The sequence below is a fragment of the Haliotis asinina genome, chromosome 4 (genome assembly GCF_037392515.1).
Source record: "Haliotis asinina isolate JCU_RB_2024 chromosome 4, JCU_Hal_asi_v2, whole genome shotgun sequence".
NCBI lineage: Eukaryota > Metazoa > Mollusca > Gastropoda > Lepetellida > Haliotidae > Haliotis > Haliotis asinina.
This window is the reverse complement of record NC_090283.1, coordinates 51,818,045-51,841,386: the sequence shown is the minus strand read 5'-3', so window position 1 is coordinate 51,841,386 and position 23,342 is coordinate 51,818,045. Positions and strand designations below refer to the sequence as shown.

At 37.2% G+C, this 23,342-nt stretch overlaps 1 protein-coding gene across 2 annotated transcripts in view; it reads left to right on the top strand.

Moving 5' to 3' along the window:
- Window positions 1–1,702: 1,702 nt before the first annotated feature.
- The window catches only part of LOC137281647 (histone demethylase UTY-like), a 123,001-nt gene continuing 101,361 nt past the window's right edge, over window positions 1,703–23,342 (top strand). Inside the window, exons 1-5 of one of the 2 annotated variants that reach the window (XM_067813026.1) lie at window positions 1,703–1,892; window positions 4,790–4,856; window positions 8,001–8,157; window positions 11,554–11,603; window positions 12,797–12,855. In XM_067813026.1, coding sequence (XP_067669127.1) covers window positions 1,798–1,892; window positions 4,790–4,856; window positions 8,001–8,157; window positions 11,554–11,603; window positions 12,797–12,855 — 428 coding nt within the window. In that variant the 5' untranslated portion in view covers window positions 1,703–1,797. Of the gene's footprint in view, window positions 1,893–4,789; window positions 4,857–8,000; window positions 8,158–11,553; window positions 11,604–12,796; window positions 12,856–21,006; window positions 21,154–23,342 lie in introns of those variants that run through there. The other variant, XM_067813028.1, reaches the window with a different exon arrangement.

The following is a 23,342-nucleotide window of genomic DNA, read 5'->3' as shown; positions in this document are numbered from 1 at the left end:
CCGACCACGTTTTATTTAAACGGGTAACAGACGACGAGACGTGCCTTAAACTCCACAAATATCTGTTCATCTTGTATGCAAACATATGATTAATCCTCAAATATGACAAAGATCTTTATGGACAAATCTTCTTTTTAATTCTTTGAAACACAACGTTTCGGGGTCATTTTCAGTCCACGTGATTAGTCAGACCATATAGAGTTGTTGTAGATTATCCCTGACCTGATGATGATGACCCCGAAACGTTGTGTTTCAAACAGAAAATTTATCCATAAAGATCTTGGTCATATATACAACTTCTAAATGCCGCTTTATCGGAGAGCATTTCTGTTACAAACAAAACAAAACATAACAAAAAAAGCAACAAAAAAGAAAGAAAACCCCACCACTTTACAGAATATTCACATAATTAATTTGTAGGTAATTTCACATTGTCGTCTTTAGTGCTGGTGCTGGTGTCAGCTTCTGTAGCACTTTACGACTCGCAGGGATAATCCACAGGTTCTAACATTCCCTGCTACACGCAAAATACACGCTTGAAGCGAAACCGTAAATTTTGAGAAACAACAATATGTGTTTTGCTTTGAAGCGAGATAATCAGTTATGGTCAGAGGGTCGATGACGATTTTTATGGGGGAGCATGTACAATGTGCTCCCACCCTCCAAATAACAGGGAACAGCAAAAAATATGTACGGTGTATTTGACTCACACCCCCTCTCTTTCCCACCCCTAAGTGTTATTGCTCGCTCGCTCACTCACTCACTCACGCACCCAAACAAGACCCACCCACTCTCACTCACTCACTCACTCACTCACTCACTCACTCACTCACTCACTCACTCACTCACTCACTCACTCACTCACTCACTCACTCACTCACTCACTCACTCACTCGCGAGGGACACCAGAATTGACTTCATACTTTGTTTAATACGATGATTAAACATTATCCAGTGGCATTTGGACGTCCATGATACCTATATTTGACAAGAATTTTTATGGATGATCAACTTCTTTATTGCAGGGTAGCGACGTTTCGGTATAGATTCTTATACCGTTTTCAAGCGGTATAAGAATACACGCTTGAAAACGGTATAAGAATCTATACCGAAACGTCGCTACCCTGCAATAAAGAAGTTGATCATCCATAAAAATTCTTGTCATCTTTATCTCAGCAACTTCTAGAATGCCTCTCAAACAGTTTATCCGTCGTCTACATGGAGACGTGGCAATCCATACCATCAACTCCCTCACCCGGCTAGAGAAGAAATTCATCACACGCTTGAAAACGGTATAAGAATCTATACCGAAACGTCGCTACCCTGCAATAAAGAAGTTGATCATCCATAAAAATTCTTGTCATCTTTATCTCAGCAACTTCTAGAATGCCTCTCAAACAGTTGATACCTATATTTGGTAGAATATGTTTAGGGGGATTGTTAGTGTTTGCTTTTAACAAGATGGTTTTAAGTAGAAATACTTTTGCCATTTCAAAAATTTTGTTTTACAAATGATGTGCTTTGTACTGCTATCGTTTCATATTCGCTATTTTAAACATTTGTTTCGCTTATATGCTACTTCGTTTTATTCTGCGCTAATTTTGTATATACCCTTGATGGCTATGTTGTTATATTCAGTTTGATTGGCCAAAAGTTTGCTAAAACCTTTTTCATTGGATGTTTATGGAACTAGGTCAGTGCGACAACAATGGCCGAAATTTAGTCTGTTTGGGATCTCGTTGCACTATTTGTAGCATAATTTGCGGGATAGGGTTGAACGTTTTTGACGCGTTAATCATGGCAGAAGTCGAAGAAACTCCCAAAGTTCCTGCCGATTCACATGGACCTATTTTATCTGCTGATGATCGTCTGCAACTTGCAGATTTTGACAGGTAAACTTGTGACCTCGTTGAGTTGATTCCCTTCCCCCAAATGGAAACGCAATAGGTTTTGAGCAGCAATGCAGCTGTGACAGTAGTTGTAGGAAGTATCTTATACTATGCAAGGGTATGTTGAATATGTTGTGTGCTTGCTATGAACAAGAAATGCATTGTCTAGGGGCCGTTTCTCAAATCTTCACCAGTCAAGAGCAGCTAGAAATTTAGTGGAAAGTAATACGTGAAGATCTCTTACATATGGTTTACATGTAGATACACCCACATACTTAGACTGCTTTTATTGGGACTTTGTAGCTGGGTTAAGCTGGGCAAAGTTGACAGTTTAGGTTATATGCATGTGTAATGACATGTTGTCATCCAAAATGTCTCTAATAATTTGTCCAAATTTGGAAAAGGTATAGAATACTGCTAGACACATATTAGATGATCTTGCGCACTCAACGCATTTGTGACAAGAGAGGTGGTACAACGAATTGGGCGAGTACACTTGGCTGCTACAGGTAGCTTGACGATTATGCACATGCAATACATGCTGTGACATGAAATCAACACCACTACTGATTATCACCTGTCTTGCTACTGTTTTACACCTGTCTCAATACTGTTAAACAGATTTTGATATTTATCAGACAACCTGTCTCCCTCTTGTTTCAAGTGGATCATTCTGTGGGGCATTCCCAAGTATGCAAATTGGGGTCATTTGTCAGGTCGTGGATCATCTTATATGTGTTTACCAGTGGAATATTCATGATAGTGTACTTTTTTTCAAAATCATGAAAAAAGTCTCAGCTTGTGAGTTAAGCCATATGTTTGAAGGCTGAGTCTATCACATTTTGCTTATGCCTCAGCTCAGCTTATAATGATGATAATATCCTACGCAACAACATTAAGTCTAGTGAAGTTAATACTTGACACTGACTGGTCACATGTCTGTGTGATCCTTAGGGTTAATCATGTTAATTTTGTAAGACTTGCGATGGGTTTTGCTCAACTCTCCTTAGTATTGGATGGAATGGGACGGGTGATGGACTTGGATGGGTGAGCATCCTTAGGTACCAGTCTGTGATCCTTAGTATCAGGGTTATTAGAAATATCATCAATGGGAAAATTATCAGTGATTATTCCTATGAATATTATACCAATGTGAATATTGTAATAAATGTTAGTGATAAAGTAAAGTTCTTATTTACTCCCGCAATGACCTTAGTTAAGTCTTTATTCATGGGCTGCTTCTAAGTTAGGTTCAGGACATTTTTTTTTTTCAGTGATGTGAAATATGTTCATTTGTTTCTTTTTGGGGGGCATTTTGACTCAAAGTTACTTCTTTAATAATAATATATATTGGTAATCAATAAATATTTTGTTAACGATTGTTTACCACTGTCATCTATATTAGTGATCAATCCTCACAGAATCAGTCACGCAATAATCTGGTCCAGCCTTAGTAAAGAGTGCTTCTATTGTATGACTTGAGTAGAGTGTGGCAGTTGACATGGTTATTAGTGACAGAAACTCCATGTTTATAGATGGCGTGCGTTGCAAGCCAAAAATAGCTTAGAGTAAGCAAATTAATTGCTTATTCGGGGCTTGCAACAGCTCAAAGCGTTTATCGCTCTTCAAGAAATGGTGGAGCGATTACCATTTGCTCATGTGGCGCTAATAAAGAACTTATTAGGAGAGTCTTGATGACGAGTGATAAATATACAGTCTAAGTAAACTTAGTCTCAGTGTATTTCGTTACACTCCACCACTGAGTCTAACAAAACCTAGTAGAAGGTAGCGTCAGGTAACCTTTGAGCGACCAATGACAGTCCAGTCAAAGGCCAGATGGTTAAATAGATTTAACCAGTCAGACAATGGCTACTATTTAGGGATCGGAGGGACTTTCAAAATATTCAGGTCACTGACACAGATCTCTCTACAAACAAAAATCCGCATATAACACAGTTATTTGACCTGCAGTATATATGCTTTGGGGTTTCTGTTGACATGGTTACCATTAGCTAATATTTCCGTAAGATGACATCCTTGAATATTGCCAAAAACACCATTTTCAGCGACTGTTTACTCACCGTTGTCATGGTTGTACATACGCTGTGTGCATCACCTAGAAGCGAGCATAAGCTAAATAGCATTCGGAATTGTTCGGGTACGAACCTTTTCGAGAAAAAAAGTTCAAAAGGTATGTGCGAATGTTTCGCGATTTGGTAAGCTGTGTTCTGATTGGTCAATCTCAAAGGTTACCTGACACAACTTCCCATAAGGTTTTGTTAGACTCAGTAGTGGAGTGTAACGAAAAGTACTGACGATAAGTTTACTTAGACTGGATAAATTTATGATTGTTGATGACTACTTTGAACCAGTGGAACAAACTTGGAAATCTGGAATGTAAGCTGATTTTGCCAATGTGGCATCCGAGCAAGTTTCTTCAGCCTTTGAAGTCAAATTTTCCTCAGAACGAAGCGACCACATCCAAACATTGCTGTGATTGCAAACAGCTGAAAGTTAGTGCCCCATTATCAGGTGAATCGCTGTACATTGCTTGCAAGCGATTGGTTGTTTGCAGCGCACCCTCTATGTTTATATAAGGCCTGTTCTGTTATTATCACAGTGATCGCGGTAGGTTTTGTATGAGGGCAAACTCTTTTGCGCGTGAAATTTTCAGTACAATCCTGAATCATGTTTATATTTATTGTTTGTCTCTATGTTGCAGTTATAACGTATTTTTCAAAAATTATGTAGATCAGAATCTATGCATCAGAACCATGCGTGCAATATATTCTTTGCATGGTTTTATTATTATTGTGGGTGAAAAACACATGTTTCTGCGTTAACACGAATACTGCATCACGAACATGTTCATGCTTATCACATTTTATTTTAATTTTCAGCCGCCAGTTTGGATTTGTCAAGCTTGATGCATCTGATGGAACTTCAAAGAAAAGCTTGTTGGAGAAGGTATGAAATATGAAACATTTGAAGTAGTCCTTTTGCCTCTTTATTCCCTGTCGACCATGATGATCTGAATTGGAACTAAGTGAGTTACTCATGCCTGTCGTAAGGGGCGACTGGAGGGACTGAGTGGTTAGGCTGACATAGTTGACATGTCATCATCAATGCTCAATTGCTCATGCTGTTGATCAGTGGATTGTGTGGTCGGTGTGATTAATTGGGAAATATTATTCTCTCAGTGAGAGAGTGAGTGAGTATGGTTTTACACTGCTTTTAGCAGTATTTTAGCAATATTACGGCGTGAGACCCCAGAAATGGACTTCACACATAGTGAGTTTAGTTTTACACCACAGCCAGCAATATTCCAGGTATATCATGTATATGGCGGCAGTCTGTAAATAATCGAGTCTGGACCAGACAATCCAGTGATCAACAACATGAGCACGTTTTATTTTTAATTGGGAACCAATGATGTGTGTCAACCAAGTCAGCGAGCATGACCACTGTTAGTCGTCTCTTACGACAAGCATAGTTATGGCAGGCATGGGTTGCTGAAGGCCTATTCTACCCCGGGACCTTCATGGGTCGCTTCACAGTCACACATACCCTTGTGGGGAATCATACCAAGTGGACGTTGTGACAAACCAACTCTTTGACCACAAGGCTACCTCATTCTTTCACAACCTCTCACCAGATAACATTTTGATGATGATTATGAATGAATTTTCTTGTCTGATCAAGTTATTATTTTATGGCATTTTTATTTTTTTCTGTTTCCATGGAAACAAATCAGACTTAGTCTCAAAGGGATGGGCTTTGTTTCTGGAGCACAACTCAAAAACCATTTCATATCTTTCAATAGATCTTGGCAGATATATGAGACAGATCTTGAAGTGGTGCCTTTTGCTGTTTACAGATATATGGCATTTATATTTTTGGTGATTTCCATAGAAACAATTCAGACTTAGTCTCAAAAAACATTAAGTAACTGTCAGATGATTTGTCCTTTCAAATATGTGGGGGCCGGGGAGATATATCATCTTCTGATGACTCATGTTATTTTATGGAAAGTACCCTTCTCACTAGGATTCCATTTTAGTCTTCCTTGAATCTTAAAAGAGGTTGGCTACTGTGGTTTATGTGCATACTGTATGCAACAGGATGTGAGAGGAGTTCATATTTATGTTATGCAGTTATTTAACTTTATCTTGCTTCTGATAATACCTCATGTTATTTTGGCCACACAAGCATTTATCCTGAGGGCAAGAGTTATCTCCTCTTATCAAGTTAAATTTGGGTCTACTGGATTAATTGGAGATAATGTTGGTACCCTCTGGTAACATATTGTTTAAAAATGTTTGAATATTAATCTAGTGTGAATTTCCAAAATACAAGTTCCCATTCCTGTTTATTAATGTGTTACATCCTACATGCTGCCTTCAAAATTGATTGTCCTGCTTTATCATATTGATACTGAAATATCTTTTTAAAAACCCACATATATTAAATGTTTAAAGTATAATTTGACATGTTACTTTATGCAAACTGTGCCTTAAGTTGGCGCCACTTGTCAATCAAATGCATTTCTATTTTTATTACATCATTATATTTGGCACACATTTTTCTACAAAGGGAAACCAAATTGAACAATTTCTGGATATTTTGTATCCAACCTCCTTAAGATAAGGAGTGGCAGGGTAGCCCACTGGTTAAAGTGTTTGTTTGTCACACTAAAGGTCTGGGCTCGATTCCCCACATGGTTGCAATGTGTAAAGCCCATTTCTACTGTCCTCCACCATGATGTTGCTGGAATATTGCTAAAAGCAGCATGAAACTAAACTCATTCACTCCCACTAACTAATCAGGGACAAACAACCTATAGATGATAGTGTGAAAAACGCTCCAATCCGTGCTGAAATTATACTGGAATGTTAAAGTGGAGTTAATTGCTTGACATTCAGTCACTGTGGTCACTATTCAGTTATTTCATTGACGTGTAACCTTAACACCACTACTGTTATTACTTAATATTACTTGTTTTCTGATAAATTGAAATAATCAAAGATTGGTCGCAGCCACCAAACAGGCAGATAATCAATGACATTTTTCTCATAATTGAACACAAGCGATTTTGGAACTGCTGTCGTAGTCCTTGAAACACTTGACGATGGAACATATCTGTTGTACTCAATAACAACCTGAATAGAAAAATCTAAAAGAATGACGCCAACCAATTTTTTTTTTTGATGACTGGTTGTAATGACCCGATCATCAGTTATAAGAATATGACCAATTCCCAACACTATATTAGCTATAACACATGATTTTTACATATTATGGATAACTGATCTTAAATATGTTGCGTCATAACTAGCATGCTACTTATTTCAGGTCACTTTTCCTTGTGAAAATCAGGCCATAAATGTAAATTTTAAAGGCATATAAAGTGTAAACATTGTGGGCCCAAGTGTGGACCGATTTTGTACATGTATTCAGTAGAGGACATAATGTGTATGCGAGACAGTCTCCCTTTACGTGTACAAGTGACTACCTGAGACGGGTTCACTCATTCGCGTGACTGTCTGATCACAGATGGAGAAATTCTACATGTCACACAAAAATGCGTCTAAATGTGTTATTTATGAAAATAATTAAACAAAATTTGCTACAGTCATTGACAGATGGTCAAGTTATTGGATGACATGAATGAAAACATAAAAAGAGGAAATTAAATTGTCAGGAACTGACAAAAATGTGCAAAATTTGAGCAAAAATTGATGATATTCAACAGCGAATTTCACCTATGTGCATATTTTTCAGAAACTTACATTTAGTATTTACTGAAAACTCATTCATTGTAGGTTCATAGTATATATATAGCTTTCAATGCACTCCAACGCACACCTGTAATTGTGTTGAAACATGTTTACTTTCTTTGAAACTACACCAACCATCTCGCGTAGAAATGACTGGATTAGCATGTCATTAATAGGACTTAACTGATGCTTGACTAAATTGCTTTGTCAAAACATCTGTCTTGTGACATGGGACTGTCTGAAGCGTACGTAATGTACATGGTAATATAGGAAACTTGCGTTCCGAGGGGAAGCTGTGGTAAAGCTACTGTTATTTCTGTGTGAAATGTTTCAGGGTGTGAGTCACTACCACAATCTGCTTCGTGTCCATGCTAAACAGTCAAGTCTGGCCAATAGTGGGAGTGAGGGTCAAGAGAAAGTGAAGCCAATTGAACCTGGAGTCTTCTGCCATCTTGGTCATCTGCATCTTCTGCTGGAACAGTATCCGAAAGGTGACTTCAAACATCAGCCTTAGCTTCATTCCATGACGTGATCTCAGGGCAAAGTGGTCGTAACTTGCATAATACAACATAGGTTTACAGTGAATGCAGCTCTGCAATGGCTTTGTGGAATCTGGTCATGTCTGTTTGTACACAGTAGTGATGGTAAGCCTATAGTGCAGTATTGAAATGACCATCACCTTTGTGCTAAGATAAGTATGACTGGTAAGATCACCTTAGTGCTAGGATAAGTATGAGTGTTACAATCACCTTAGCGCTAAGATATGTATGAGTGTTATGATCACCTTAGTGCTAGGAGAAATATGAGTGTTATGATCACCTTAGTGCTAGGAGAAGTAAGAGTGTTATGATCACCTTAGTGCTAGTAGAAATATGAGTGTTATGATCACCTTAGTGCTAGTAGAAATATGAGTGTTATGATCACCTTAGTGCTAGGAGAAATATGAGTGTTATGATCACCTTAGTGCTAGGAGAAGTAAGAGTGTTATGATCACCTTAGTGCTAGTAGAAATATGAGTGTTATGATCACCTTAGTGCTAGGAGAAATATGAGTGTTATGATCACCTTAGTGCTAGGAGAAATATGAGTGTTCCGATCACCTTAGAGCTAAGATAAGTATGAGTGTTAAGATCACCTTAGTGCTAGGAGAAGTATGAGTGTTACAATCACCTTAGTGCTAAGATGAGAATGACTATTGCAATCACCGAAGTGTTAAGAGACGCATGAGTGTTACAATCACCTTACTTCCAAGATAAGTATGATTAAGATCACCTGAAGATAAGTGTTAGTGCTAAGATAAGTATGAGAGTTATGATCACCCTAGTGCTAAGATGAGAATGATTGCTGAGATCGTGTAAGTGCTAAGAGAAGTAGGAGTGTTATGGTGATACTAAGAATAGTGCATATTTATGATAGTGCACTCATTTCCATGCTTGTCGTATGGTCAATCCACAACAATTAAAAGTAGATGGGAAATGATGGTGAGAAAAATTATTATGATTCATGCACTGGCAGAAGAAATAGGTTTTGACCCTCAAAATGAATGATACAAACATTGGGGAAAGTTTCAGTTCTTGTGAGTTTCACTAGTAGGAGGCATCATATTCTATAGATCTCTGACGAAAACACTTGAGTTTGCACTGTTGTGGCACTGTCAGTAGGTTCTGGGCCCCGTTTCACAAAGCCTAAACCTTTTAATTTCGTATTCATGCCCATGGAAAATATTGTAACCTGTGTATGAATAACTTTAAAGTACGTTGTGAACATAGTGAGATATACTGAGGCATATTTGTTCTTTCATGCTAAAAGTTTTATTGTATGAGTGTATTAACTACAAAAAACATAAAACCTGGTGGGAAAACCTTATAAACTGGTGATTACATTTAAACTGTATATATAATTGTTAGTGAGTTTGTATTCTGATTCCCAACACTAGTCATTGGAAACCAAACTTTATCCAATAGAATAGCTTGTTCAAGCTGCGAAAATACTCCCTGCAAGTTACAGTGATATTATTGATGTTCAGAGCTTTCAAAGAGTATTAGGATTATACTAACACATCAAAGAAATGCAGTTGTGATAAGTAACTCTTGTGTAACATTCTTGTCGACTACAGAATGTCATGACAAACACTTAAGTACAGCTTTAAACAAAAAATATTTATGTGCCTGAACACTGCCTGAGAGCAGCTACCTGTACCAAGTTGCCTCCCTTTGACAATGTCTCTATGTTGCTCATTGAAAGCCTGCCACATTCACGTCATCATTGCCCTGTATAAAACATTACTGTAATTTATATTACAGATTTTAAATGTGAAAAAGACGAAAACAGTGTGTATTGATTTCAGAACTAACACCCCAACAGTATCATTACTGATGAACCAATTTAGACAGTTGCTGAATACAAGTACCTTGGAACATTTACTGATAGCAGGTTAACATGGAATACCAGCACTGATGCCCTGGGGCCCCATTCACAAAACTCTCATAAGCCTAAGATCTCGTAACTTTTCTCGTAGCATTCATACCTCCTATACTGTAACATAGGAAGTAGGAATGCTACGAGAAAAGTTACGAGACCTTAGACTTACGAGAGTTTTGTGAAAGGGGCCCCCGTATAGTAAATGCGCTGTATAGCCTTCATCTAATGTGATCTTTTAATGTTTCCTTTTTAGTAGAACTTGTGCTTAAAGCATTCGCTTGTCACACCGAAGATCCAGGTTTGATTCCCCACATTGTACAATGTGTTAAGCCCTTTTCTGGTTTCCTATGCTGTGATATTGCTGGAATATTGCAGCAAGCAGTGTAAAATTACACCCACTCTCTGCGTTGCTTGTTACTAGTGTATACATTTATGTACCTATAAATACTTCAGGTGTCAGTATTACAGACATTTACGAATAGAGGTAATGCAAAATTGAAACAGATTAATTCATTATTGATTGGGATTTACTGTGAGTCCTGTATTTTAGGGTCCGTCGAATGGAGTCCTGTATTTTAGGGTCCGTCGGATGGAGTCCTGTATTTTAGGGTCCGTGGGACACATGCTAATAATTTTCAGGGGTCCTGGGCAAAGAAAAGAGGGTCCCAGACACTTAAATATTATCGTTAATACTGTTGTTACATTGTGTGTCATGATCAATACATTAGTAATTACAGTAATGAAATTGCATAAGATAACACAACCCAGCTGGTAGCAAACTCAGAGATAACTTATTGTTCCTTGATCTGGATGTTTACAAAAGTGTTTGGCCTTTTCATACGTCCCTGTGGATGTGCTAATAAACTTTGTTGCATCAATTGTCAATTTTTATGTGTATAGGACGCAGAGATTTGTGTCCTGTAAATTCCTGCATTGATCATCATATGTTCTGATTCTGTTGAATGTTCTGATACTGAGTGCTTGATAAGAAAGTTGCTAAACAAATTACATTTTAGAACTAGTGACATTATTTTATTGTACATCCAAAATGTTGATGGTGCAGCCAAATCTGTAAGTTATAAGCCAGGTTGCACTCGGTGCAGGTACAGAATAAAAATGCAGTCACACCGTAATTATACAGCCATTTGTAGAGAATGTTTTTAACCAATCTAATAAAGCATAACACAAGGTTGTTAACAACCTCTGTGACATCTGACAGAATTATCGTTGAGTTTTAAATATTTTTTGATAATTACGAAAGAAATAATTGTGGTCATCAGTTGGGGCAATATGATGGGGTGTTCTGGGACTAGGGAAACTGATACTGAGCAAGGCAAGAGGTGAGTCTTTGTGTCTAGGGTCAATTAAAGTATCACAGTCCCCTGATTGATAAGGATGATAAGGATGCATCATTGTATTTATTTATGAATACAAAATGTGTCTAATAAAATATATTTTGCATTTTAGCCCTGTCAGCATACCAGAAGTTCTACAACATGCAACCAGATTCATGGAAGGTTAGTCTTAATAGTTTCCTTTTGATCTGTCTGTCTGTCTGTCTGTCTGTCTGTCTGTCTGTCTGTCTGTCTGTCTGTCTGTTGGTACCTGTAGGGGCGGATCCAATGTTCTTAGGGGAGAGTACTGGGGGTTGTGTAATCCAGCACACCGTTTTAGATCAACCCTGATCTGTTTTTTTTTTATTTCTGATCATTTGGACATCTGGGCCTCCTTTCACAAAGCACTAAGGTGATAATAAGTCACTAAAGTAACCTTAGTGCAGTGTTAAAGAATGGACGTTGAGGTTAACCTTAGTAAAGGTTGCTTCATGAAGGGAGCCTTAGACCTGTTGATAATGGCACTGCTTTGTTTTCACTTCTGTGAAGTGTCAGGGATTTAAACATGTCTGCTCAGAGCAAGTACAGTAATTACTGAATAATTTGATTTCTGTTTTCTCATGTCACGTCCCCTGTGAAAGTCAGGGTTAGAGCTGACACATGTAATCATATCCCAGATGCACAGATCAGTGCTCTTGCTGCTGATTACTGGATTGTGTTGTCCAGGCTTGATTATTTGGAGACTGTCACCATATAGCTGGAATAGTGATGAGTGCAGCATTGACATACTAACCAACCAACCAATCCAGGTTTCAGTGCCTGAAACAGAAATGATACTATAGAGATGTTATGTGGTTGACTGTGTCTTTGAATCACTTTTGTAAAGTACTCATCTCAGACAAAGAGCAAAGAAACAATATCTTAAGCCTATTTGTGGTGTCCCCTGCCATGATATTGTTGGAATATTGGTAAAAGTAATTTAAAACTATACTTACAATATTGCAAAAAGCTGTTGAAAACAAGTGAGTGAGTTTAGTTTTACGCCACACTTAGCAATATTCCATATGGCGGCGGTCTGTAAATAATCGAGTCTGGACCAGGCAATCCAGTGACCAACAACATGAGCATCGATCTGCGCAATTGGGAACTGATGACGTGTCAACCAAGTCAGCGAGTCTGACCACCTGATCCCGTTAGTTGTCTCTTATGACAAGCATAGTCTCCTTTTATGGCAAGCATGGGTTGCTGAAGGCCTATTCTACCGCGGGATCTTCAGGGGTCTGTTGAAAACGATATTTACTCAGTCATGCATTTCACCCTAGTTCAGTGGCGAATTCGGAATGATGAATTGATATGTTGGCTGTTCCTCCTTTCAGAATGCCCCCTTCCTGTATGGTTTAGGCCTTGTCTACTTCCACTTCAATGCCTTCAATTGGTAAGTGATATCATGTGATATCGGATGCGTTGCAAGCCGAAAATCGATTAGAGTAAGCAAATGAATCGCTTATTAGGGGCTTGCAGCAGCTTGAAGTGTTTACCACTCTTCCAAAAATGGCGGAGCGATTACCGTTTGCTTGTCTGGCGCTAATAAAGAAGGTATTAGGGGAGTCTCGATGACGAGTGATGAATTTATGATTGATGATGACTACATTGAACCAGTGGAACAAACTTAGATGCTGGGATGTAAACTGTTTTTTGCCAGCTTAGCAGCCGAACAAGTTTGTTCAGCCTTCGAATTCAAATTTTGCTAAGCCGCCATTTTGGTTTGAGAACGAAGCGACTTCATTGAGTGATTGCTGCGATTGCAAGCGACTGAAACTTACTGCTCCGTCGTCAGGTGAATCGCTGTACATCGCTTGCAAGTGATTGGTTGTTTGCAACGCACCCATCATGTTGTAATTTGATGATCATGTTCTCATAAGATGAACATAAGAATTATTCGACATGCACGAAAACCGAACAGTTAGTTATTCATGTTGGGTGTTAGCTGAACATTGAGTTGTTCCTGCCATGCATTAGCTGAACACTGAGTTAGTCCAGCTGAGCATTAGCTGAACATTGAGTTTTTCCTGCTGAGCATTGGCTGAATATTCAGTTGAGTTATTCCAACTGAACATTAGCAGAACATTGAGTTATGTAAGTGGAGCATTAGCTGAATGTTATTTTATTCTTGCCATGCAGTAGCAGGACATTGAGTTATTTCTGCTGAACATTAGCTGAACGTTGACTTTGATGTTTGTCATTCTTTGTGGTATTCTGTTTTGGGTTTGTGCAGCTAATTCATTATTTTCAGAATCTGAAAGTTTTGAATGAGAAGGGGTATGTCTCTAAGGAATTAACAGTTTTATCTTAAAATGAACTTGTCAACTGGATCCTCAGAAACTCGAGGATGAGGGTTTTTTTATACCCTGTAAATGTGTGAAGCAGTGGATTTTGTATTAGGCTCTGTCCTTCTGTCTGTACATACGAACTGGAATATTTTAAGAACAGTTGACTAGATCATTTTCATGTTTGATACGTTGACCTTCATGTCAAGATCACAGGAAGACATTCACATTTTACACTTGTCAGCCACCGTTCACAGGATTTTCTTCATATTCAACATCAAGCTATATCTAAGGAAGGCGCATTGCTCAGTCAGTTTTAGTGACCTTCCCTTAAGTTTCAAGGTCATGGCTACAGTTTGAAATTATCAACATGTTAAGCTGCGTGTTGAGTTTGTCAGCAAGATATTTCATGAACCATTCCCTTGACTTTCTTCATATTTGACACCAAGATTCACCTAACAAAATTGCAGTGCCCAGTCAATTTTGGTGACCATCACATAATTTTCAAGGCCACTTTGAAGATTCAGCATGTTAACCTGCATGTAAAGATTGTCAGCGATATATATCAAGAACCATATACTATTTGACACCAAGCTTTATCTAGGGAAGGCATAGTGCCCGGTTGATTTTGGTGACCTTCACTTAATTTTTAAGGTCATGGTGAAACTTTGAAGATATCAGCATCTGAAGCTGCATGTTAAGCTTGTCACTGAGGTATCTCAAGAACTGTTCACTGTATATGATTTTCGTCATATACTTTTAAGACTTTCTTTATTACTATTTTTGCTTATTTCGTACACTATGACATACATGCATGTCTTGTGAGTCTTGAAAATATTTATTTGTTTGAACAATTGTGGAGCAAGATATCAAGAGAGGTTGGATAGTCATGTTTATGGTGACATTTAACCTTATCCTAAATTGCAACCTTCACTTTTATTCATATTCAAGTTCGATTTAATAATTTGCAATGGGGGATCATGTGACCTTAGTGGCAATGTTTGTTCTATTATCACGACAGTCAAGAATACTTCTTGTTCAAACAGGCACAGTTAAATTCTGTTGTCAAGACAGTTAAGGATATTTCTTGTTCAAACAGGCACCGATTAATTCTGTTATCAAGACAATCAAGAATACTTCTTGTTCACACAAGCACCGATTAATTCTGTTGTCAAGAGAAACAAGGATACTGCCTGTTTAAACAGGCACCCAGTAATTCTATTACCGAGACAATCAAGGATACTACCTGCTCAAACAGGCACCGATGAATTCTATTATCAAGACAATCAAAAATAATTCTTGTTCGAACAGGCACCGATTAATTCTAGTATCAAGACAATGAAAGCTACTTTCTGTTCAGACAGACACTGTTAATTATTATTATCAAGACAATTCGATATGACAGCAGTTTATGCATGGTAGGCAATGTTTAGATATATGAGTTATAAAATAATCCTGATATATAATCCTGACCAAAAGTAGTCATCACATGGGATAATGAAATGTATAATTTGTCTCTCTTGGTTGGTTCATGACAGTACACATTCTGACAGACCTCTCGCATGAGCTCCTCACGTCAATTGCCTATTTGTGCAACACTCTGTAGTATTGATGTTACCAGTCACAGCTTCCTACTGGCAGTCACAGCCATGCTGAGGAGCTTTGAGGGCAGCAGAAACAAGGGAAATAACTCTTCAAGCCTTCTTGTCAAATGACCTCATCCATCAACCTGATTTGTCTGACATGGAACTGTCTCTTGTACACAAGTTCACAGATCTATTGTGACCGAGGTACTTTGGTGACAACCAGGTCCAGGCGCAGGTCATCTTGTTGGTACCTCACCTTTTCCCAGTTGTTTTTGTACCACTGGTATCGGATTCCTGTATTTTCAAGATTTACTCCAGACACTTTTGCATTTGCCAACAAAGTGATACCTTCCAGTGAGAAAAATTAATTATATCGTTGGAATATATTTCATTAATTGAGTTTATGCACAATTGTATTTGCATGGAGTGCATTTACCACTAGTTTCTTATCAAAGTATCATCACACATTATTTGTTTTGGTTTCAGTCATTTTGGATAAAAAAAAAGAAAAAGATTTTCATTTATGCTTTAAAAGGGAGAAGTGAGCGTTAGTGAGTTCAGTTTTATGCCACACATCGCAATATTCCAGCTGTGTGGTGCTGGGGAGATGTGAGAGAGGGAGATGAAATTTAATGACATATCTGCATTATTTCAGGCATATAGCACCAAGACATATACACATATTCCATAAGTCCATCAGAAATAATGTCATACTTAAAAGGAATTCTTTTTTCCTTGCCCCTTTGTCAGGTAGATTCACATGACGAAGGGGCAAGGAAAAACCTATACATGTTGTGTATAGAATAAGGAAGAAGTTGACATCCATAACATTTTTTCTTATTCATGAATACGAACTTCTCTAAAGAACCTCAAAACGGTCTTTGATAAGAATAGGGTCCAGTCTTAGAATTGATTTTCATTAACTCATGCTTTTCAGGCGACAGTGGAATAGGGTTGTCAGTCTTGCTGACTTTGCTAACACCTCAATATATTCCACTTATGTAGAAAGATGGTCATTCTTTAGATCACTGGATGGTCTGGTCCAGATGTGTGGTTCGAACATGGTATTAAACAAACAAAACTAACAGAAACTGCCCTGAAGCAGAATCTGTTTGATCAAATCAAATACAATGGTAAATCAACAGATTCTCATACTTTATGAAAAAATAACCCCATATTATATCCATGTGGCTTCCTTGAAGACAGAGGGAGGCAAGATGACACCAGTATTTGGGAATCTAGGGCAGTCTCTGATCTAATACTCAAAACAAACACTTATTCTGATATGTTTTCTACTGCATATGCTGCTGTCATTTTGTTAAATTACTGCTGATAATAAATGTCAGTCACTTGACCTTCTCTCATGTCCGTCAACAGTTTGTTGTTGATGCTAGTTTGCTGTATATATGTAAACTGGCTGTCATCATGTTTTCACTGAATATATTTTCAACAGTGTTCATGGTGATGTCACTCCTGTTCAAGGTACATCTTGGAAAACATCTTCACTCTTTTCCAAAACTGATCAAATTATGATGGTGCCATTACCTGAATTACTGATGCATCTTCCAAAAATATTTTCAAAAAATTCCCTTTTAGCATCTTAGGGGAAGAATGTACAGATGCATATTTTTTATGCAGAGAATTTTTAAAAATCAGATTTTTATGCATTCAGCATTTTTTGCTTTCGCCAGACAGTCAACTCGTTTGATGTGAAGTATATAAAAATAGCATAATAACCGAGAATTTGATTTGATTTAAATGACTTTTAATTCCATCAGTTGAGCTTTGAGGATGAGGGTTCCACAGAAATTCATTAGCAGTATGCCAAAGACTGGTTGCTTGAGATGTAGAAAATATTATTTTCCAAATTATCATATGGGGAAGGACCAGCCAGCATTTTAAAACAGCTTTCCGAGACATGCAGACAGAGAACGCAAATATGAGACAGTCGGTGCCAGCAACGACTAAAAACCCGCTCAAAATATTGATTAGTTGAAAGTTGAGTAAGGGAGTCTTGTCATTTGGCTCAGGAGAGATTTGCTTCCGTCGGCTTCTTCCTTAGTGATTTTGTACCCGAAATTTTAAATTCCATTTCGGGTGATTGGTGAAGGTGTAGAGGATGGATGATTGTATTGATTGTAGTTATGGTCTGGTGGACATGCTTTTCGGTAATTGCTGTTTGATACTGAGATATATAATGAGGTTTGGCGGTTAAAGGGATCAACATGTGCGGGGGAGGATGGAAGAAAAGGGTTAACACATAGAGAGGGTTACAAGGATGGAAGAAAGGGGTTGGGTTTGACGATGGAAGAAATCTATTCTGCAAAAGATTAACATAGGAGGGGGTTGGACAGACAGAAGAGAAGTGATGTGCAAGGGACTTGACATGTCATGCTTTTTAAGGAAACAGTGAGTGTGTATCATTTAAGGCTGATTTTAGTAATATTCCAGCATTATCATGGGGACATTCATAGTGCCCATGGGGGGGGATCGAAGCCTGGACTTCAGCGTGACCCCAGTTAGGGAAGACATGGAATGCTCACAATAAATATTTTAGGGATTACCCTTGCGTGTAACTCATGCTGGCGTGTTATGCAGCGTTTGGAACGTTTATTGAAACTAATGAGAGGACATTTTAGCTGGATATTTTTCAAGGAATTCTGATAGAGATCATCAGGGATTGGGAAAGAAAATTTGACCATGGGTCATTTTCAGGATTAATTGAATTGGCCACTGCCCTTGTATCAGTAGTAAACTTCCAAATTTTAATGAGTCATTTTTCATTCTAATGTGCAAAATGGCCCATGGCCCCTGTCTTTCCCAATCCCTTCATCATGTAGAACTCTCTACTATGACTGATGACTTAATGGTAGGTTTGACAGGTAAATTGTTGATATATATTTACAAGGGCATTTTGGAGATGACTTGAATATATTCATGACAGAAAAAAATCCTGATTCACTTAGCATGCTAGCAAATTGTACTTTTAGTAAATTAGGAACATGTTTTTGTTATGATTTCCATGGAATAGATTTCTTTCAAGTAAAATTTTGTGATTTAATGAAGAAAGTCGTTTTGAATTGGGAAACACAAGTACTACTTGCATACTTATCGTGTAACTGCAGAAATGAGTTACACAATTCCCATACAGTTCTGAATACAGGTATGAGATTGTGGAGAAATGAAGGGCCAGAGTCATCTCTACCATGCTTTTATGTTTTTTAAAGGGAGATAATTATAAATGACACATGGACAACATGGAATCTGACGAAGTTACCTCACTTTCCAGGTCAGTCACCGACGATGACCTAATTGGAGGCTGTTTCTATTTTTGTATATTTTGTACATGAGAAGAAACTGGGATTCGTTATTGATTTCTGTTGTCGCTCTCCGAAAACCAAGTTACCGCATGGCAGTGCTCAAGATGTATTCCAGGCGCAGTGCTTAGATAATTTTCAGGCATGTTCGCAACATTAGAATAAACGGGAGGTGCTACGAGTGTATTATGGTAAATAGCAATGTCGCGAAGAGTATTGATTTTGCAAATTACATTGAAGCTTTGGTTTCAAAATTCAGTGGAATGTCTGAAAGCGTGATTTCTGAATGTTAGCCGCATTCAGAGGTCGGCATCATCATTGAAGGTTGATTTTCGTGTAGAGAAGAGATGAAAATGGGCTTAATATTTGGTTCATGTTTTGATATGTTCGTAAGGTATTCTTTGCTCATAAGCATATAGGTAATGTTTGATACTGAGTGTATTTGTTTGATAGACTTGTGTTACATGTGAGTATGTATGTAATAAAAGAAAATAAATAATGAATGAAAGAAAGAAAATTCATAAAATATAAAATGAAAATATTTGAAAAACAGTAAAAATAAATAGAATTAATCAGTTATGAAATGAAATACATGAATTTGAAAATAAATAAGTAAGGAAATAGATAAATATGTGACTGATAGCATAATTTGGAAAATAAAATATGAAATGTATATATTAAAAAAATAAGATTGCATGTGATATAGATTTGTCTACACATTAAAAAATATATAATGTGGCCACAAAAAGGAAGTTGCTGATAAATAATAATTCTTTCAATAGTAACATGCCATTTAGACAATCAGTAAAATAAAATAAAAAAACAGTCGATATGGCCTTTACTGACTAATTTTCTCATGTTTTGATATAATACAATAATGTGTGAAACAGTAATGAATGAAACAAATTCAGAAAAAGTAAATTTTTATTCCACTGATCACATTAGTAGGAATACCATCAGTTTTCATGTTCCCTATCTGGGTAAGCCTTTTATTTGTTCTTGTGAAGCTGTCTGTTTTTGTATTTGGTTCACATCTCATGTCATAACTGAAATTTCATTCTGATGTAAATAATAAACATTTTCATATCTCAATCTTCCCCTCTGCACTGACAGTTTACATCCTGATGTGGTAATAAAACACTCTTGCTCATAAAAAAGGTTAGCTTGATCTTTCTTCTACTTCACTTTTCCTCAAACTCTGCATCATAATATTATTTTAAGACTTCATGTTTGCTAAACATTTTAAAATTTCTTACAATAAGTACTCTTTCTGAAACTCAGTCTGTATCATAATTTTATTTTGAAACTTAATAATTGATAAAAATATTAATATTTCTAAAAATAATATGCAATTTTTTAAAAATCATTTTTATTATTATCTTTATTTTGATTTAGTTGGATCTTTCTTCTGCTTGGCATAAATTAATTCAAAGCCTGTTACTATTTGATGAAAATTTTAACATTTCTTGAAATAATATTTGATAAAATATTTACATTATTATTATGTTGATCTTTCTTCTGCTTCATTGTCCTGAAGTAAAGCGTGTGTGAAAAAAAAAAAAAATTTAAGTTAAGTTTTGACATTTCCTAAAAGAAGTTTCACAATTTTTGAAAAACCTTTACATTATTATTTTATTTGTATCATTCTTCTGCTTCCATGTTCCTGTCAAGCAACTCAGTTTGTAACATAATATATTTGAAGACTTATTGAGGGATACAAATTTTGATATTTCTTAAAATAAGTTACATAATTTTTTAGCAACATTTTGATTAGCTTTATTTTTTTATATATTTATTCTTTATGTTTGTCCACCAGCTCTTGCTGGTTTAGATGGGACATTTAAAAAACATTAAATCAAACTGATCTAAAATATTTTATCACAGATGCATTTTGCCAAATAATATCATTACAGAAGACATCTGGATTACAGATATTTCTGTGTGGAAGTATTACAAAGTGAAATCAGTTTACTAAAACAGTGTATAGAAAACTGCCAGAACAAACAGGAATGCAGAAATAACAACTTTAAATAGTTGATGATCTTGCAAAGGAAAAATACTATAATGGTGCAAGTTTACATCACAGATAGATACTAAGAAACAAGAGCCCATTTCATCATGCTAAATTATTAATTTATGTGACATGCTGTTACATGTTCCTATCAAGTATGCAAGGAATCCCTAGCAAAGGGACAAAGCTAGGCAAGTTTGTATTTCCAACCTCCACCCACACACTGTCTCATAAAGCCATAGCTTCACTCACACTGTTGACCAGCCTTCAGAGGAGCTAGTTGTCATGCTCAGTGACCTTTGCTATATATGGTAACGTGACCTCTGAGCTTGCTGGCTTGGCCTTCTTTATGCAGTGTGCTGATGTGCATATGGCATGTGGGCCAGTGTGGTCCACAGAAGACTTGCTTAGCACTCATATTTTGGATATAAGGAGATTTTGAGCTACTTTTGTGGAAATACTAAGGCTACAGTGGAAGGGCTCCTTACTGAGGTGAGGTTTTGTGTGCATTTCCAGAAATTTTCTGTGTGTTGTGATTCAGGTTTGGTGTGTTTGACCTCCTGAACTTGCTTTGAGGGAACACAAAGAGTGACTATTTATAGCAAGACTAAACCTTGCTCTCTTCTCTCTATCTAGCTTGGACCTCCCCAGTTACGTGACTCTTCACATGGGATTGTCTTTGTCCCCTAAAAGTCTTTGTTTTCAACCTCATCTAACACAGAACTGTTTAGGTGACAAAAGTTGTTTTTTTTAACATGGTCAGCTCTCAGATCAGCTGACACAACTCTGAATGATGATTTGATGAACCATTTATTTGCCGATCTGTCAATCACAGCCAAATAGATGAGGCTCAAAGTGGCAAGCGAAACTTGATTTTTTTCACCTCATTCACAACAAATACAAATGTTCCTGCCTGTTCCTGTGAATATTTCAGGCAGTTTGTAGATCAATCAGTGCAGGTTTGATATTGAGTGCAATGTACATACTGCACCCTTGACTCACAGATATGGACGTGGAATAACCTCTATATCGCACAAGGAAGATAAACAATTTTCACCCTTCACTGATTTGAGGTAATTTGACTGTACCAAGTCAGCATCTGCATCTTCTAGAAACATACTGTATTCTCTCAGCATAGCTTGTAAGAATTTAATTCTATGCTGAACATTAAGTATTGACATACTATATGCCAGCCATTTTTACTATTTGTAAAAATGTTTTTACTTGCACTAGTGTAGGAACACGCAGGTTCATAGTGGATGTTGAATATCACATTTCATCTTGTTTTGAAATGTTGCATGATGACAGACATTTGATAAAAACTTCATATCTTCTTAGACATGCATTGGAATTTAATGAAAACACTTTCCCAGAGTCAGTGACATTTTCTATGGTCTTGTCAACTCCATTCTGACTGACTTCAGATAAGACACTGATGTTTATGTAAATATGCTTCTGTTCCCCTAATTTGCATACTTGTAATCCTGCATTTGTGTTTTGATGATTAAAATTTAACCAACTGTACCGTTAATTTTTCAAATGCATTAACATCACAAATATCTTTGAATACTGGCTTTAATTCACTGTTGTTTTGAAATACAAAACACTATTTCTTTGTTGTGGGCACTGGGTACATGTTACATCTGCAGTGGGGAATGTGAGGTAGTTATCTCCACTGTAGTATGTTCCAATTGTACCTAATGATATTACCGCCACTTCTCGCCCTCCAGCCCTCTGACCACAACCACTGATTTGATTCAATGCAATGGTACATGAATAGGATTAGTCTAAATATAGCACTAATTGAAAGTTCATCTGGTGTTATGTACTGACGTAAGGTCTGAATTAGGCGAGGAGAAACTTGGCTGCAAGTTGCTGTTTGACCTAGTGAACCAACCAACCCTACGGAGATGACCTCATTCCCAATAAAAAGCCGACTCGACAGGATAGAACAGCACCGATCAAATCAATCGCCAATCCTGTCATAGCCATAATCAATAAACGATACCCATGAAGATGTTCAGGAAACAGAATTGTTATTTTGTCTGAAGAGGAATCCTGTTTTTGACGGAACTGGAGCATCTTATGATTATACCTGCAGTCTGACATTCCCCACTGCCAGATGGCGACTGGCTTATTTCTGGATCGGCAGGTTATTGAACTCTGGAAGCGCAGCGCCGGTTGCAGCCTGTCTTGTCTTTGGCCAACAAAATCTTCCTCATCAGCAGATGGCTGTGAAGTAAGGGGGGTAACTCTTCAAACTTCATTTGCCATCATCTACGGTCAAGCTGCTGCTTATGTTTTGGATATGTTTTATGGGAATGACTGTTCATGGTGTTAGGATACTTTAAAAATGACTCATTAAAATCTGGAAGTTAAATCGTGTAGTCATGATTTTGTCTGACTCCTCTGAAATCTGTGTTCATTCAGTATGATGGTCAGTGAATAAACAATTCTGGGCTAGATAATACTGTGATTGTCATTCATCCCTGGAAATCTATGATTGTGATGAAAAGAAATAAGGATTGGGAAAGGCAGGGGCCATGGGCCATTTTGCACATTAGAACGAAAAATGACTCATTAAAACTTTTGAAGTTTACTATTGATACAAGGGCAGTGGCCGATTCAAATAATCCTGAAAATGACCCATGGTCAAATTTTCTTTCCCAATCCCTGATGAT